This window comes from Salvelinus alpinus, chromosome 2, assembly GCF_045679555.1.
Source record: "Salvelinus alpinus chromosome 2, SLU_Salpinus.1, whole genome shotgun sequence".
Taxonomy (NCBI): Eukaryota; Metazoa; Chordata; class Actinopteri; order Salmoniformes; family Salmonidae; genus Salvelinus; species Salvelinus alpinus.
In genome coordinates this window covers 104,548,488-104,568,024 of record NC_092087.1, presented here as the reverse complement: position 1 = coordinate 104,568,024, position 19,537 = coordinate 104,548,488, and the positions used below count along the sequence as shown (strand labels likewise).

General features: G+C 50.0%; 1 protein-coding gene across 2 annotated transcripts in view; it reads right to left on the bottom strand.

Moving 5' to 3' along the window:
* brat1 (BRCA1-associated ATM activator 1) overlaps nt 1-19,537 on the bottom strand; it is a 65,821-nt gene that overhangs the window by 16,351 nt on the left and 29,933 nt on the right. For both annotated transcript variants that reach the window (XM_071354790.1, XM_071354781.1), the window contains exons 8-13: nt 9,195-9,687; nt 8,720-8,894; nt 8,555-8,628; nt 8,056-8,140; nt 7,220-7,724; nt 7,033-7,054 (exon numbers count right to left, since the gene is read on the bottom strand). In XM_071354790.1, the coding sequence (XP_071210891.1) occupies nt 7,033-7,054; nt 7,220-7,724; nt 8,056-8,140; nt 8,555-8,628; nt 8,720-8,894; nt 9,195-9,687 (1,354 nt within the window). The remainder of the gene's footprint in view (nt 1-7,032; nt 7,055-7,219; nt 7,725-8,055; nt 8,141-8,554; nt 8,629-8,719; nt 8,895-9,194; nt 9,688-19,537) is intronic.

Below are 19,537 nucleotides of genomic sequence, written 5' to 3'. Positions count from 1 at the left end.
ACAGTACACAGTATATCTGACAGTACATCTGACAGTACACAGTATATCTGACAGTACACGGTATATCTGACAGTACACAGTATATCTGACAGTACACGGTATATCTGACAGTACACGGTATATCTGACTGCACACAGGATATCTGACTGCACACAGTATATCTGACTGCACACAGTATATCTGACAGTACACAGTATATCTGACCTAGGATTGGACAGTCCTCTCTGAAGGCTCAGTACACAGTATATCTGACAGTACACAGTATATCTGACAGTACACAGTATATCTGACAGTACACAGTATATCTGACAGTACATCTGACAGTACACAGTATATCTGACAGTACACAGTATATCTGACAGTACATCTGACAGTACATCTGACAGTACACAGTATATCTGACTGTACACAGTATATCTGACAGTACACGGTATATCTGACAGTACACGGTATATCTGACAGTACACAGTATATCTGACATCTGACAGTACACCGTATATCTGACAGTACACAGTATATCTGACAGTACACGGTATATCTGACAGTACACGGTATATCTGACAGTACACAGTATATCTGACAGTACACAGTATATCTGACAGTACACAGTAAATCTGACAGTACACAGTACATCTGACATTACACCGTATATCTGACAGTACACGGTATATCTGACAGTACACAGTATATCTGACAGTACATAGTATATCTGACAGTACACGGTATATCTGACAGTACACGGTATATCTGACAGTACACGGTATATCTGACTGCACACAGGATATCTGACTGCACACAGTATATCTGACAGTACACAGTATATCTGACAGTACACAGTATATCTGAATTAGGATTGGACAGTCCTCTCTGAAGGCTCAGTACACAGTATATCTGACAGTACACAGTATATCTGACTGCACACAGTATATCTGACAGTACACAGTATATCTGACAGTACATCTGACAGTACACAGTATATCTGACAGTACACGGTATATCTGACAGTACACAGTATATCTGACAGTACACGGTATATCTGACAGTACACGGTATATCTGACTGCACACAGGATATCTGACTGCACACAGTATATCTGACTGCACACAGTATATCTGACAGTACACAGTATATCTGACAGTACACAGTATATCTGACCTAGGATTGGACAGTCCTCTCTGAAGGCTCAGTACACAGTATATCTGACAGTACACAGTATATCTGACAGTACACAGTATATCTGACAGTACACAGTATATCTGACAGTACATCTGACAGTACACAGTATATCTGACAGTACACAGTATATCTGACAGTACATCTGACAGTACATCTGACAGTACACAGTATATCTGACTGTACACAGTATATCTGACAGTACACGGTATATCTGACAGTACACGGTATATCTGACAGTACACAGTATATCTGACATCTGACAGTACACCGTATATCTGACAGTACACAGTATATCTGACAGTACACGGTATATCTGACAGTACACGGTATATCTGACAGTACACAGTATATCTGACAGTACACAGTATATCTGACAGTACACAGTATATCTGACAGTACACAGTACATCTGACATCTGACAGTACACCGTATATCTGACAGTACACGGTATATCTGACAGTACACAGTATATCTGACAGTACATAGTATATCTGACAGTACACGGTATATCTGACAGTACACGGTATATCTGACAGTACACGGTATATCTGACTGCACACAGGATATCTGACTGCACACAGTATATCTGACAGTACACAGTATATCTGACAGTACACAGTATATCTGACCTAGGATTGGACAGTCCTCTCTGAAGGCTCAGTACACAGTATATCTGACAGTACACAGTATATCTGACTGCACACAGTATATCTGACAGTACACAGTATATCTGACAGTACATCTGACAGTACACAGTATATCTGACAGTACACGGTATATCTGACAGTACACAGTATATCTGACAGTACACGGTATATCTGACAGTACACGGTATATCTGACTGCACACAGGATATCTGACTGCACACAGTATATCTGACTGCACACAGTATATCTGACAGTACACAGTATATCTGACAGTACACAGTATATCTGACCTAGGATTGGACAGTCCTCTCTGAAGGCTCAGTACACAGTATATCTGACAGTACACAGTATATCTGACAGTACACAGTATATCTGACAGTACACAGTATATCTGACAGTACATCTGACAGTACACAGTATATCTGACAGTACATCTGACAGTACATCTGACAGTACACAGTATATCTGACTGTACACAGTATATCTGACAGTACACGGTATATCTGACAGTACACGGTATATCTGACAGTACACGGTATATCTGACAGTACACGGTATATCTGACAGTACACGGTATATCTGACTGTACACGGTATATCTGACAGTACACGGTATATCTGACAGTACACGGTATATCTGACAGTACACGGTATATCTGACAGTACACGGTATATCTGACAGTACACCGTATATCTGACAGTACACGGTATATCTGACAGTACACCGTATATCTGACAGTACACGGTATATCTGACAGTACACGGTATATCTGACAGTACACGGTATATCTGACAGTACACGGTATATCTGACTGCACACAGGATATCTGACTGCACACAGGATATCTGACTGCACACAGTATATCTGACAGTACACAGTATATCTGACAGTACACAGTATATCTGACAGTACACAGTATATCTGACCTAGGATTGGACAGTCCTCTCTGAAGGCTCAGTACACAGTATATCTGACTGCACACAGTATATCTGACTGCACACAGTATATCTGACAGTAAACAGTATATCTGACAGTACATCTGACAGTACACAGTATATCTGACAGTACACAGTATAACTGACAGTACACAGTATATCTGACAGTACATCTGACAGTACATCTGACAGTACACAGTATATCTGACAGTACATCTGACAGTACACAGTATATCTGACTGTACACAGTATATCTGACAGTACACAGTATATCTGACAGTACACAGTATATCTGAGAGTACACGGTATATCTGACAGTACACAGTATATCTGACAGTACACGGTATATCTGACAGTACACGGTATATCTGACAGTACACGGTATATCTGACAGTACACGGTATATCTGACAGTACACAGTATATCTGACAGTACACGGTATATCTGACAGTACACAGTATATCTGACTGCACACAGGATATCTGACAGTACACAGTATATCTGACCTAGGATTGGACAGTCCTCCCTGAAGGCTCAGTATATCTGACCTAGGATTGGACAGTCCTCTCTGAAGGCTCAGTATATCTGACCTAGGATTGGACAGTCCTCCCTGAAGGATCAGTACACAGTATATCTGACCTAGGATTGGACAGTCCTCTCTGAAGGCTCAGTACAGTATATCTGACCTAGGATTGGACAGTCCTCCCTGAAGGCTCAGTACACAGTATATCTGACCTAGGATTGGACAGTCCTCCCTGAAGGCTCAGTACACAGTATATCTGACCTAGGATTGGACAGTCCTCTCTGAAGGCTCAGTACAGTATATCTGACCTAGGATTGGACAGTCCTCCCTGAAGGCTCAGTACACAGTATATCTGACCTAGGATTGGACAGTCCTCCCTGAAGGCTCAGTATATCTGACCTAGGATTGGACAGTCCTCCCTGAAGGCTCAGTATATCTGACCTAGGATTGGACAGTCCTCTCTGAAGGCTCAGTACACAGTATATCTGACCTAGGATTGGACAATCCTCCCTGAAGGCTCAGTATATCTGACCTAGGATTGGACAGTCCTCCCTGAAGGCTCAGTACAGTATATCTGACCTAGGATTGGACAGTCCTCTCTGAAGGCTCAGTACACAGTATATCTGACCTAGGATTGGACAGTCCTCCCTGAAGGCTCAGTATATCTGACCTAGGATTGGACAGTCCTCCCTGAAGGCTCAGTATATCTGACCTAGGATTGGACAGTCCTCCCTGAAGGCTCAGTACAGTATATCTGACCTAGGATTGGACAGTCCTCCCTGAAGGCTCAGTATATCTGACCTAGGATTGGACAGTCCTCTCTGAAGGCTCAGTATATCTGACCTAGGATTGGACAGTCCTCCCTGAAGGCTCAGTATATCTGACCTAGGATTGGACAGTCCTCCCTGAAGGCTCAGTATATCTGACTTTGGATTGGACAGTCCTCTCTGAAGGCTCAGTACACAGTATATCTGACCTAGGATTGGACAGTCCTCTCTGAAGGCTCAGTATATCTGACCTAGGATTGGACAGTCTTCTCTGAAGGCTCAGTACACAGTATATCTGACCTAGGATTGGACAGTCCTCCCTGAAGGCTCAGTACACAGTATATCTGACCTAGGATTGGACAGTCCTCTCTGAAGGCTCAGTATATCTGACCTAGGATTGGACAGTCCTCTCTGAAGGCTCAGTACACAGTATATCTGACCTAGGATTGGACAGTCCTCCCTGAAGGCTCAGTACAGTATATCTGACCTAGGATTGGACAGTCCTCTCTGAAGGCTCTGTACACAGTATATCTGACCTAGGATTGGACAGTCCTCTCTGAAGGCTCAGTACACAGTATATCTGACCTAGGATTGGACAGTCCTCCCTGAAGGCTCAGTATATCTGACCTAGGATTGGACAGTCCTCTCTGAAGGCTCAGTACAGTATATCTGACCTAGGATTGGACAGTCCTCTCTGAAGGCTCAGTACAGTATATCTGACCTAGGATTGGACAGTCCTCCCTGAAGGCTCAGTATATCTGACCTAGGATTGGACAGTCCTCTCTGAAGGCTCAGTACAGTATATCTGACCTAGGATTGGACAGTCCTCTCTGAAGGCTCAGTACACAGTATATCTGAGCTAGGATTGGACAGTCCTCCCTGAAGGCTCAGTACACAGTATATCTGACCTAGGATTGGACAGTCCTCCCTGAAGGCTCAGTATATCTGACCTAGGATTGGACAGTCCTCCCTGAAGACTCAGTACAGTATATCTGACCTAGGATTGGACAGTCCTCCCTGAAGGCTCAGTATATCTGACCTAGGATTGGACAGTCCTCTCTGAAGGCTCAGTATATCTGACCTAGGATTGGACAGTCCTCCCTGAAGGCTCAGTATATCTGACCTAGGATTGGACAGTCCTCCCTGAAGGCTCAGTATATCTGACTTTGGATTGGACAGTCCTCTCTGAAGGCTCAGTACACAGTATATCTGACCTAGGATTGGACAGTCCTCTCTGAAGGCTCAGTATATCTGACCTAGGATTGGACAGTCTTCTCTGAAGGCTCAGTACACAGTATATCTGACCTAGGATTTGACAGTCCTCCCTGAAGGCTCAGTACACAGTATATCTGACCTAGGATTGGACAGTCCTCTCTGAAGGCTCAGTACACAGTATATCTGACCTAGGATTGGACAGTCCTCCCTGAAGGCTCAGTATATCTGACCTAGGATTGGACAGTCCTCTCTGAAGGCTCAGTACACAGTATATCTGACCTAGGATTGGACAGTCCTCCCTGAAGGCTCAGTATATCTGACCTAGGATTGGACAGTCCTCCCTGAAGGCTCAGTATATCTGACCTAGGATTGGACAGTCCTCTCTGAAGGCTCAGTATATCTGACCTAGGATTGGACAGTCCTCCCTGAAGGCTCAGTATATCTGACCTAGGATTGGACAGTCCTCCCTGAAGGCTCAGTATATCTGACTTTGAAATGGACAGTCCTCTCTGAAGGCTCAGTACACAGTATATCTGACCTAGGATTGGACAGTCCTCTCTGAAGGCTCAGTATATCTGACCTAGGATTGGACAGTCTTCTCTGAAGGCTCAGTACACAGTATATCTGACCTAGGATTGGACAGTCCTCTCTGAAGGCTCAGTACACAGTATATCTGACCTAGGATTGGACAGTCCTCCCTGAAGGCTCAGTATATCTGACCTAGGATTGGACAGTCCTCCCTGAAGGCTCAGTATATCTGACCTAGGATTGGACAGTCCTCCCTGAAGGCTCAGTATATCTGACCTAGGATTGGACAGTCCTCCCTGAAGGCTCAGTATATCTGACCTAGGATTGGACAGTCCTCCCTGAAGGCTCAGTATATCTGACCTAGGATTGGACAGTCCTCTCTGAAGGCTCAGTATATCTGACCTAGGATTGGACAGTCCTCCCTGAAGGCTCAGTATATCTGACCTAGGATTGGACAGTCCTCCCTGAAGGCTCAGTATATCTGACTTTGGATTGGACAGTCCTCTCTGAAGGCTCAGTACACAGTATATCTGACCTAGGATTGGACAGTCCTCTCTGAAGGCTCAGTATATCTGACCTAGGATTGGACAGTCCTCTCTGAAGGCTCAGTATATCTGACCTAGGATTGGACAGTCTTCTCTGAAGGCTCAGTACACAGTATATCTGACCTAGGATTGGACAGTCCTCTCTGAAGGCTCAGTACACAGTATATCTGACCTAGGATTGGACAGTCCTCCCTGAAGGCTCAGTATATCTGACCTAGGATTGGACAGTCCTCCCTGAAGGCTCAGTATATCTGACCTAGGATTGGACAGTCCTCTCTGAAGGCTCAGTACATCCGACCATGGAAGAGTTGACTCCAGACTGACTAGTATCATCCACGTGTCCCATCAACTCTCTGTCCACGAGAGTATCAACATAAACACTACAGCTGTTTGCGATTCACTAATTATTATTTTTGATTCGATTCCCTAATTATTTTTGATGCGATTAACTAATTATTATTTTAGATTCGATTCACCGCGATTGAACCGAATTCCAACTACTACAATGGCGAATCGAATAATTTGATTCGTCAAAAATGTATTGTTTAAAAGATTAGGTATATACGAATTAAGCAAATCTTAATTATAAAAAAAATATATATATATTTTGAGAAATGTGAAGCGGGGCATCCTTTATACATATACTACATTAGTTACAGTTACACAGTAAATGAAGTGTGTAGGTCAGAGTCTCACCTGTGTCCGGTTCCCTGGCTCCTCCCCCTGCTGGTCACTGAGAGTCCCTGGCTCCTCCCCCTGCTGGTCACTGAGAGTCCCTGGCTCCTCCCCCTGCTGGTCACTGAGAGTCCCTGGCTCCCCCTGCTGGTCACTGAGAGTCCCTGGCTCCTCCCCCTGCTGGTCACTGAGAGTCCCTGGCTCCTCCCCCTGCTGGTCACTGAGAGTCCCTGGCTCCCCCTGCTGGTCACTGAGAGTCCCTGGCTCCCCCTGCTGGTCACTGAGAGTCCCTGGCTCCCCCTGCTGGTCACTGAGAGTCCCTGGCTCCCCCTGCTGGTCACTGAGAGTCCCTGGCTCCCCCTGCTGGTCACTGAGAGTCCCTGGCTCCCCCTGCTGGTCACTGAGAGTCCCTGGCTCCCCCTGCTGGTCACTGAGAGTCCCTGGCTCCCCCTGCTGGTCACTGAGAGTCCCTGGCTCCTCCCCCTGCTGGTCACTGAGAGTCCCTGGCTCCCCCTGCTGGTCACTGAGAGTCCTGGCCAGGGCAGAGATGGCAGTCGCCCTCACATAGCTCTCCTGATCACACAGCGCCTCCAGCAGGATAGGAGTGACAGTGCAGCGTAACGCCTCACACAGCCGGCCGAGGAACTCTAGAGTGGAGTCCCGGACCTCCCAACGCACGTCACACACACGCTTCTTTAGCACGGGAAGGAGGTCTGTTACAACACACACACACACACACACGCTTCTTTAGCACGGGAATGAGGTCTGTTACAACACACACACACACACACACACACACACACACACACACACACACACACACACACACACGCTTCTTTAGCACGGGAATGAGGTCTGTTACAACACACACACACACACACACACACACACACACACACACACACACACGCTTCTTTAGCACGGGAAGGAGGTCTGTTACGACACACACATACAGGAAAAACACACACTCGTCAGTATAAATATCTGTTAAGCAACAGAAACATCTGACCAGATATATTGATGTCTGATTGGTTCTCTCTGTACCTTCATTGACCAGATCAGCCAGTGAGGAAGACTCTGCAGACACACTAAGCCACCTCAACATGGCCTGGTAGTTCTTCTGGAGCACCTGAACACAGGAGACACAGTACGAAAGAAGGAACACACACACACGGTGGTCATTAATCAACTAGGAAACTAGGAGAGACGGGAGAGAAACCAAACTGAGTTAGATGTTGTGATTGGCTGTCTGTAAGGTGTGTCTCACTGGTCATTAGTCAACTAGGAAACTAGGAGGGACGGGAGAGAAACCAAACTGAGTTAGATGTTGTGATTGGCTGTCTGTAAGGTGTGTCTCACTGGTCATTAGTCAACTAGGAAACTAGGAGGGACGGGAGAGAAACCAAACTGAGTTAGATGTTGTGATTGGCTGTCTGTAAGGTGTGTCTCACTGGTCATTAGTCAACTAGGAAACTAGGAGGGACGGGAGAGAAACCAAACTGAGTTAGATGTTGTGATTGGCTGTCTGTAAGGTGTGTCTCACGGTGGGGTCTGAGTCGGGGTTCTGTAGGTTCTGCACTAGAACACGGAACACCTCCACCACCCGTTCCACAGCTCCTAAAACAACAACGCTTTTTTAAATTACATTTTTAAACGCTTTTAAAAATTATTGTATTCCTGAACACGCTCCCAGAGTCTAGATTCTCACCAGGGCAGGTGCTAAGGCTAGCCAGGGAGTCTAGGCCACACCTCTGGACCTTGCTGCAGCCAATCAGGTTGGTGGACGCTTTGCTACAGCCAATAGCAGCCTTGCTCTCGGGTGAGTGTCCGTTACAGATCCTCAGGAGTGACACCACAGCAAGGATGACAGAGGCAGATGACTCCTGAGAGAGAGAGAGACAGACAGAGACAGAGAGAGAGAGACAGAGAGAGACAGAGAGAGAGAGAGAGACAGAGAGAGAGACAGAGAGACAGAGACAGACAGAGAGAGACAGAGAGAGAGAGAGAGATTGAAGGACCATATGAAAAAGAGGGTGGTTTGTCCAGCCGCCCCCAAATTCAGGTAGTGACAATTGTAAATCCCTCCACTACTATGGGATATGCTATCCGCCTCTAAGGGCCATAAAACAGGTGTTGTACACAGTGACAAACACACAGAGCAGTGGAGAAGGACAGACTCTTACCATGTCTGTTATGTAGGGAGCGCTGGACACAGAGACGCAGAGCAGAGAGATACAGGAGGGTTTGTGGTTGAGATGATCCAGCAGGAGAGAGAGAGAGCTACGACCCTCCGTCTGTCTGTCCTGGTCAGTGTGTCTGTCCTGGTCTTCTTCAGCCTGTCTGTGGTCGGTCTGTTGATCCGTGTGTCTGTGGTCAGTCTGACCATCAGTGTGTCTGTGGTCAGTCTGTTGATCCGTGTGTCTGTGGTCGGTCTGTTGATCCGTGTGTCTGGGATCGGTCTGTTGATCCGTGTGTCTGTGGTCAGTCTGTTGATCCGTGTGTCTGTGGTCAGTCTGTCGATCTGTGTGTCTGTGGTCAGTCTGTTGATCCGTGTGTCTGTGGGCGGTCTGTTGATCCGTGTGTCTGTCATTGGACCCGTCCAGCAGAGTTACTCCAGTAACCATCTGTAGAGGTCCTAGTAGAACAGCTACGACCTTCTGCCTGAGGCCTGGAGGACTGAAACGATACCCAGTTAGTCAGTCAGCTACGACCTTCTGCCTGAGGCCTGGAGGACTGAAACGATACCCAGTTAGTCAGTCAGCCACGACCTTCTGTCTGAGGCCTGGAGGACTGAAACGATACCCAGTTAGTCAGTCAGCCACGACCTTCTGTCTGAGGCCTGGAGGACTGAAACGATACCCAGTTAGTCAGTCAGCTACGACCTTCTGTCTGAGGCCTGGAGGACTGAAACGATACCCAGTTAGTCAGTCAGCCACGACCTTCTGTCTGAGGCCTGGAGGACTGAAACGATACCCAGTTAGTCAGTCAGCCACGACCTTCTGTCTGAGGCCTGGAGGACTGAAACGATACCCAGTTAGTCAGTCAGCCACGACCTTCTGTCTGAGGCCTGGAGGACTGAAACGATACCCAGTTAGTCAGTCAGCCACGACCTTCTGTCTGAGGCCTGGAGGACTGAAACGATACCCAGTTAGTCAGTCAGCCACGACCTTCTGTCTGAGGCCTGGAGGACTGAAACGATACCCAGTTAGTCAGTCAGCTACGACCTTCTGCCTGAGGCCTGGAGGACTGAAACGATACCCAGTTAGTCAGTCAGCTACGTCCTTCTGCCTGAGGCCTGGAGGACTGAAACGATACCCAGTTAGTCAGTCAGCTACGACCTTCTGCCTGAGGCCTGGAGGACTGAAACGATACCCAGTTAGTCAGTCAGCTACGACCTTCTGCCTGAGGCCTGGAGGACTGAAACGATACCCAGTTAGTCAGTCAGCTACGACCTTCTGCCTGAGGCCTGGAGGACTGAAACGATACCCAGTTAGTCAGTCAGCTACGACCTTCTGCCTGAGGCCTGAAACGATACCCAGTTAGTCAGTCAGCTACGACCTTCTGTCTAAAGCCTGGAGGACTGAAACGATACACAGTTAGTCAGTCAGCTACGACCTTCTGTCTGAGGCCTGGAGGACTGAAACGATACCCAGTTAGTCAGTCAGCTACAACCTTCTGTCTGAGGCCTGGAGGACTGAAACGATACCCAGTTAGTCAGTCAGCTACGACCTTCTGTCTGAGGCCTGGAGGACTGAAACGATACCCAGTTAGTCAGTCAGCTACGACCTTCTGCCTGAGGCCTGGAGGACTGAAACGATACCCAGTTAGTCAGTCAGCTACGACCTTCTGCCTGAGGCCTGGAGGACTGAAACGATACCCAGTTAGTCAGTCAGCTACGACCTTCTGCCTGAAGCCTGGAGGACTGAAACGATACCCAGTTAGTCAGTCAGCTACGACCTTCTGTCTGAGGCCTGGAGGACTGAAACGATACCCAGTTAGTCAGTCAGCTACGACCTTCTGCCTGAGGCCTGGAGGACTGAAACGATACCCGGTTAGTCAGTCAGCTACGACCTTCTGTCTGAGGCCTGGAGGACTGAAACGATACCCAGTTAGTCAGTCAGCCACGACCTTCTGTCTGAGGCCTGGAGGACTGAAACGATACCCAGTTAGTCAGTCAGCTACGACCTTCTGTCTGAGGCCTGGAGGACTGAAACGATACCCAGTTAGTCAGTCGGCTACGACCTTCTGTCTGAGGCCTGGAGGACTGAAACGATACCAAGTTAGTCAGTCAGCTACGACCTTCTGTCTGAGGCCTGGAGGACTGAAACGATACCCAGTTAGTCAGTCAGCTACGACCTTCTGTCTGAGACCTGGAGGACTGAAACGATACCCAGTTAGTCAGTCGGCTACGACCTTCTGTCTGAGGCCTGGAGGACTGAAACGATACCCAGTTAGTCAGTCAGCTACGACCTTCTGTCTGAGGCCTGGAGGACTGAAACGATACCCAGTTAGTCAGTCGGCTACGACCTTCTGTCTCTTGGCCTGGAGGACTGAAACGATACCCAGTTAGTCAGTCAGCTACGACCTTCTGTCTGAGGCCTGGAGGACTGAAACGATACCCAGTTAGTCAGTCAGCTACGACCTTCTGCCTGAGGCCTGGAGGACTGAAACGATACCCAGTTAGACAGTCAGCTACGACCTTCTGTCTGAGGCCTGGAGGACTGAAACGATACCCAGTTAGTCAGTCGGCTACGACCTTCTGTCTGAGGCCTGGAGGACTGAAACGATACCCAGTTAGTCAGTCGGCTACGACCTTCTGTCTGAGGCCTGGAGGACTGAAACGATACCCAGTTAGTCAGTCGGCTACGACCTTCTGTCTGAGGCCTGGAGGACTGAAACGATACCCAGTTAGTCAGTCAGCTACGCCCTTCTGTCTGAGGCCTGGAGGACTGAAACGATACCCAGTTAGTCAGTCAGCTACGACCTTCTGCCTGAGGCCTGGAGGACTGAAACGATACCCAGTTAGACAGTCAGCTACGACCTTCTGTCTGAGGCCTGGAGGACTGAAACGATACCCAGTTAGTCAGTCGGCTACGACCTTCTGTCTGAGGCCTGGAGGACTGAAACGATACCCAGTTAGTCAGTCGGCTACGACCTTCTGTCTGAGGCCTGGAGGACTGAAACGATACCCAGTTAGTCAGTCGGCTACGACCTTCTGTCTGAGGCCTGGAGGACTGAAACGATACCCAGTTAGTCAGTCAGCTACGACCTTCTGTCTGAGGCCTGGAGGACTGAAACGATACCCAGTTAGTCAGTCAGCTACGACCTTCTGCCTGAGGCCTGGAGGACTGAAACGATACCCAGTTAGTCAGTCGGCTACGACCTTCTGTCTGAGGCCTGGAGGACTGAAACGATACCCAGTTAGTCAGTCGGCTACGACCTTCTGTCTGAGGCCTGGAGGACTGAAACGATACCCAGTTAGTCAGTCGGCTACGACCTTCTGTCTGAGGCCTGGAGGACTGAAACGATACCCAGTTAGTCAGTCAGCTACGACCTTCTGTCTGAGGCCTGGAGGACTGAAACGATACCCAGTTAGTCAGTCAGCTACGCCCTTCTGCCTGAGGCCTGGAGGACTGAAACGATACCCAGTTAGTCAGTCAGCTACGACCTTCTGCCTGAGACCTGGAGGACTGAAACGATACCCAGTTAGTCAGTCAGCTACGACCTTCTGTCTGAGACCTGGAGGACTGAAACGATACCCAGTTAGTCAGTCAGCTACGACCTTCTGCCTGAGGCCTGGAGGACTGAAACGATACCCAGTTAGTCAGTCAGCTACGTCCTTCTGCCTGAGGCCTGGAGGACTGAAACGATACCCAGTTAGTCAGTCGGCTACGACCTTCTGCCTGAGGCCTGGAGGACTGAAACGATACCCAGTTAGTCAGTCGGCTACGACCTTCTGCCTGAGGCCTGGAGGACTGAAACGATACCCAGTTAGTCAGTCGGCTACGACCTTCTGTCTGAGGCCTGGAGGACTGAAACGATACCCAGTTAGTCAGTCGGCTACGACCTTCTGTCTGAGGCCTGGAGGACTGAAACGATACCCAGTTAGTCAGTCAGCTACGACCTTCTGTCTGAGGCCTGGAGGACTGAAACGATACCCAGTTAGTCAGTCAGCTACGCCCTTCTGCCTGAGGCCTGGAGGACTGAAACGATACCCAGTTAGTCAGTCAGCTACGACCTTCTGCCTGAGACCTGGAGGACTGAAACGATACCCAGTTAGTCAGTCAGCTACGCCCTTCTGCCTGAGGCCTGGAGGACTGAAACGATACCCAGTTAGTCAGTCAGCTACGACCTTCTGCCTGAGGCCTGGAGGACTGAAACGATACCCAGTTAGTCAGTCAGCTACGACCTTCTGCCTGAGGCCTGGAGGACTGAAACGATACCCAGTTAGTCAGTCAGCTACGACCTTCTGTCTGAGGCCTGGAGGACTGAAACGATACCCAGTTAGTCAGTCAGCCACGACCTTCTGTCTGAGGCCTGGAGGACTGAAACGATACCCGGTTAGTCAGTCAGCCACGACCTTCTGCCTGAGGCCTGGAGGACTGAAACGATACCCAGTTAGTCAGTCAGCTACGACCTTCTGTCTGAGGCCTGGAGGACTGAAACGATACCCAGTTAGTCAGTCAGCTACGACCTTCTGTCTGAGGACTGAAACGATACCCAGTTAGTCAGTCAGCCACGACCTTCTGCCTGAGGCCTGGAGGACTGAAACGATACCCAGTTAGTCAGTCAGCTACGACCTTCTGCCTGAGGCCTGGAGGACTGAAACGATACCCAGTTAGTCAGTCAGCTACGCCCTTCTGCCTGGAGGACTGAAACGATACCCAGTTAGTCAGTCAGCTACGACCTTCTGCCTGAGGCCTGGAGGACTGAAACGATACCCAGTTAGTCAGTCAGCTACGACCTTCTGCCTGAGGCCTGGAGGACTGAAACGATACCCAGTTAGTCAGTCAGCTACGACCTTCTGCCTGAGGCCTGGAGGACTGAAACGATACCCAGTTAGTCAGTCAGCTACGACCTTCTGCCTGAGGCCTGAAACGATACCCAGTTAGTCAGTCAGCTACGACCTTCTGTCTAAAGCCTGGAGGACTGAAACGATACACAGTTAGTCAGTCAGCTACGACCTTCTGTCTGAGGCCTGGAGGACTGAAACGATACCCAGTTAGTCAGTCAGCTACAACCTTCTGTCTGAGGCCTGGAGGACTGAAACGATACCCAGTTAGTCAGTCAGCTACGACCTTCTGTCTGAGGCCTGGAGGACTGAAACGATACCCAGTTAGTCAGTCAGCTACGACCTTCTGCCTGAGGCCTGGAGGACTGAAACGATACCCAGTTAGTCAGTCAGCTACGACCTTCTGCCTGAGGCCTGGAGGACTGAAACGATACCCAGTTAGTCAGTCAGCTACGACCTTCTGCCTGAAGCCTGGAGGACTGAAACGATACCCAGTTAGTCAGTCAGCTACGACCTTCTGTCTGAGGCCTGGAGGACTGAAACGATACCCAGTTAGTCAGTCAGCTACGACCTTCTGCCTGAGGCCTGGAGGACTGAAACGATACCCGGTTAGTCAGTCAGCTACGACCTTCTGTCTGAGGCCTGGAGGACTGAAACGATACCCAGTTAGTCAGTCAGCCACGACCTTCTGTCTGAGGCCTGGAGGACTGAAACGATACCCAGTTAGTCAGTCAGCTACGACCTTCTGTCTGAGGCCTGGAGGACTGAAACGATACCCAGTTAGTCAGTCGGCTACGACCTTCTGTCTGAGGCCTGGAGGACTGAAACGATACCAAGTTAGTCAGTCAGCTACGACCTTCTGTCTGAGGCCTGGAGGACTGAAACGATACCCAGTTAGTCAGTCAGCTACGACCTTCTGTCTGAGACCTGGAGGACTGAAACGATACCCAGTTAGTCAGTCGGCTACGACCTTCTGTCTGAGGCCTGGAGGACTGAAACGATACCCAGTTAGTCAGTCAGCTACGACCTTCTGTCTGAGGCCTGGAGGACTGAAACGATACCCAGTTAGTCAGTCGGCTACGACCTTCTGTCTCTTGGCCTGGAGGACTGAAACGATACCCAGTTAGTCAGTCAGCTACGACCTTCTGTCTGAGGCCTGGAGGACTGAAACGATACCCAGTTAGTCAGTCAGCTACGACCTTCTGCCTGAGGCCTGGAGGACTGAAACGATACCCAGTTAGACAGTCAGCTACGACCTTCTGTCTGAGGCCTGGAGGACTGAAACGATACCCAGTTAGTCAGTCGGCTACGACCTTCTGTCTGAGGCCTGGAGGACTGAAACGATACCCAGTTAGTCAGTCGGCTACGACCTTCTGTCTGAGGCCTGGAGGACTGAAACGATACCCAGTTAGTCAGTCGGCTACGACCTTCTGTCTGAGGCCTGGAGGACTGAAACGATACCCAGTTAGTCAGTCAGCTACGCCCTTCTGTCTGAGGCCTGGAGGACTGAAACGATACCCAGTTAGTCAGTCAGCTACGACCTTCTGCCTGAGGCCTGGAGGACTGAAACGATACCCAGTTAGACAGTCAGCTACGACCTTCTGTCTGAGGCCTGGAGGACTGAAACGATACCCAGTTAGTCAGTCGGCTACGACCTTCTGTCTGAGGCCTGGAGGACTGAAACGATACCCAGTTAGTCAGTCGGCTACGACCTTCTGCCTGAGGCCTGGAGGACTGAAACGATACCCAGTTAGTCAGTCGGCTACGACCTTCTGTCTGAGGCCTGGAGGACTGAAACGATACCCAGTTAGTCAGTCGGCTACGACCTTCTGTCTGAGGCCTGGAGGACTGAAACGATACCCAGTTAGTCAGTCAGCTACGACCTTCTGTCTGAGGCCTGGAGGACTGAAACGATACCCAGTTAGTCAGTCAGCTACGCCCTTCTGCCTGAGGCCTGGAGGACTGAAACGATACCCAGTTAGTCAGTCAGCTACGACCTTCTGCCTGAGACCTGGAGGACTGAAACGATACCCAGTTAGTCAGTCAGCTACGCCCTTCTGCCTGAGGCCTGGAGGACTGAAACGATACCCAGTTAGTCAGTCAGCTACGACCTTCTGCCTGAGGCCTGGAGGACTGAAACGATACCCAGTTAGTCAGTCAGCTACGACCTTCTGCCTGAGGCCTGGAGGACTGAAACGATACCCAGTTAGTCAGTCAGCTACGACCTTCTGTCTGAGGCCTGGAGGACTGAAACGATACCCAGTTAGTCAGTCAGCCACGACCTTCTGTCTGAGGCCTGGAGGACTGAAACGATACCCGGTTAGTCAGTCAGCCACGACCTTCTGCCTGAGGCCTGGAGGACTGAAACGATACCCAGTTAGTCAGTCAGCTACGACCTTCTGTCTGAGGCCTGGAGGACTGAAACGATACCCAGTTAGTCAGTCAGCTACGACCTTCTGTCTGAGGACTGAAACGATACCCAGTTAGTCAGTCAGCCACGACCTTCTGCCTGAGGCCTGGAGGACTGAAACGATACCCAGTTAGTCAGTCAGCTACGACCTTCTGCCTGAGGCCTGGAGGACTGAAACGATACCCAGTTAGTCAGTCAGCTACGCCCTTCTGCCTGGAGGACTGAAACGATACCCAGTTAGTCAGTCAGCTACGACCTTCTGCCTGAGGCCTGGAGGACTGAAACGATACCCAGTTAGTCAGTCAGCTACGACCTTCTGCCTGAGGCCTGGAGGACTGAAACGATACCCAGTTAGTCAGTCAGCTACGACCTTCTGCCTGAGGCCTGGAGGACTGAAACGATACCCAGTTAGTCAGTCAGCTACGACCTTCTGCCTGAGGCCTGGAGGACTGAAACGATACCCGGTTAGTCAGTCAGCTACGACCTTCTGTCTGAGGCCTGGAGGACTGAAACGATACCCAGTTAGTCAGTCAGCCACGACCTTCTGTCTGAGGCCTGGAGGACTGAAACGATACCCAGTTAGTCAGTCAGCTACGACCTTCTGTCTGAGGCCTGGAGGACTGAAACGATACCCAGTTAGTCAGTCGGCTACGACCTTCTGTCTGAGGCCTGGAGGACTGAAACGATACCAAGTTAGTCAGTCAGCTACGACCTTCTGTCTGAGGCCTGGAGGACTGAAACGATACCCAGTTAGTCAGTCAGCTACGACCTTCTGTCTGAGACCTGGAGGACTGAAACGATACCCAGTTAGTCAGTCGGCTACGACCTTCTGTCTGAGGCCTGGAGGACTGAAACGATACCCAGTTAGTCAGTCAGCTACGACCTTCTGTCTGAGGCCTGGAGGACTGAAACGATACCCAGTTAGTCAGTCGGCTACGACCTTCTGTCTCTTGGCCTGGAGGACTGAAACGATACCCAGTTAGTCAGTCAGCTACGACCTTCTGTCTGAGGCCTGGAGGACTGAAACGATACCCAGTTAGTCAGTCAGCTACGACCTTCTGCCTGAGGCCTGGAGGACTGAAACGATACCCAGTTAGACAGTCAGCTACGACCTTCTGTCTGAGGCCTGGAGGACTGAAACGATACCCAGTTAGTCAGTCGGCTACGACCTTCTGTCTGAGGCCTGGAGGACTGAAACGATACCCAGTTAGTCAGTCGGCTACGACCTTCTGTCTGAGGCCTGGAGGACTGAAACGATACCCAGTTAGTCAGTCGGCTACGACCTTCTGTCTGAGGCCTGGAGGACTGAAACGATACCCAGTTAGTCAGTCAGCTACGACCTTCTGTCTGAGGCCTGGAGGACTGAAACGATACCCAGTTAGTCAGTCAGCTACGACCTTCTGTCTGAGGCCTGGAGGACTGAAACGATACCCAGTTAGTCAGTCAGCTACGACCTTCTGCCTGAGGCCTGGAGGACTGAAACGATACCCAGTTAGTCAGTCAGCTACGCCCTTCTGCCTGAGGCCTGGAGGACTGAAACGATACCCAGTTAGTCAGTCAGCTACGACCTTCTGTCTGAGGCCTGGAGGACTGAAACGATACCCAGTTAGTCAGTCAGCTACGCCCTTCTGTCTGAGGCCTGGAGGACTGAAACGATACCCAGTTAGTCAGTCAGCTACGACCTTCTGCCTGAGGCCTGGAGGACTGAAACGATACCCAGTTAGTCAGTCGGCTACGACCTTCTGTCTGAGGCCTGGAGGACTGAAACGATACCCAGTTAGTCAGTCGGCTACGACCTTCTGTCTGAGGCCTGGAGGACTGAAACGATACCCAGTTAGTCAGTCAGCTACGACCTTCTGTCTGAGACCTGGAGGACTGAAACGATACCCAGTTAGTCAGTCAGCTACGACCTTCTGCCTGAGGCCTGGAGGACTGAAACGATACCCAGTTAGTCAGTCAGCTACGACCTTCTGCCTGAGGCCTGGAGGACTGAAACGATACCCAGTTAGTCAGTCAGCTACGACCTTCTGCCTGAGGCCTGGAGGACTGAAACGATACCCAGTTAGTCAGTCGGCTACGACCTTCTGTCTGAGGCCTGGAGGACTGAAACGATACCCAGTTAGTCAGTCGGCTACGACCTTCTGTCTGAGGCCTGGAGGACTGAAACGATACCCAGTTAGTCAGTCGGCTACGACCTTCTGTCTGAGGCCTGGAGGACTGAAACGATACCCAGTTAGTCAGTCAGCTACGACCTTCTGTCTGAGGCCTGGAGGACTGAAACGATACCCAGTTAGTCAGTCAGCTACGCCCTTCTGCCTGAGGCCTGGAGGACTGAAACGATACCCAGTTAGTCAGTCAGCTACGACCTTCTGCCTGAGACCTGGAGGACTGAAACGATACCCAGTTAGTCAGTCAGCTACGACCTTCTGTCTGAGACCTGGAGGACTGAAACGATACCCAGTTAGTCAGTCAGCTACGACCTTCTGCCTGAGGCCTGGAGGACTGAAACGATACCCAGTTAGTCAGTCAGCTACGACCTTCTGCCTGAGACCTGGAGGACTGAAACGATACCCAGTTAGTCAGTCAGCTACGCCCTTCTGCCTGAGGCCTGGAGGACTGAAACGATACCCAGTTAGTCAGTCAGCTACGACCTTCTGCCTGAGGCCTGGAGGACTGAAACGATACCCAGTTAGTCAGTCAGCTACGACCTTCTGCCTGAGGCCTGGAGGACTGAAACGATACCCAGTTAGTCAGTCAGCTACGACCTTCTGTCTGAGGCCTGGAGGACTGAAACGATACCCAGTTAGTCAGTCAGCCACGACCTTCTGTCTGAGGCCTGGAGGACTGAAACGATACCCGGTTAGTCAGTCAGCCACGACCTTCTGCCTGAGGCCTGGAGGACTGAAACGATACCCAGTTAGTCAGTCAGCTACGACCTTCTGTCTGAGGCCTGGAGGACTGAAACGATACCCAGTTAGTCAGTCAGCTACGACCTTCTGTCTGAGGACTGAAACGATACCCAGTTAGTCAGTCAGCCACGACCTTCTGCCTGAGGCCTGGAGGACTGAAACGATACCCAGTTAGTCAGTCAGCTACGACCTTCT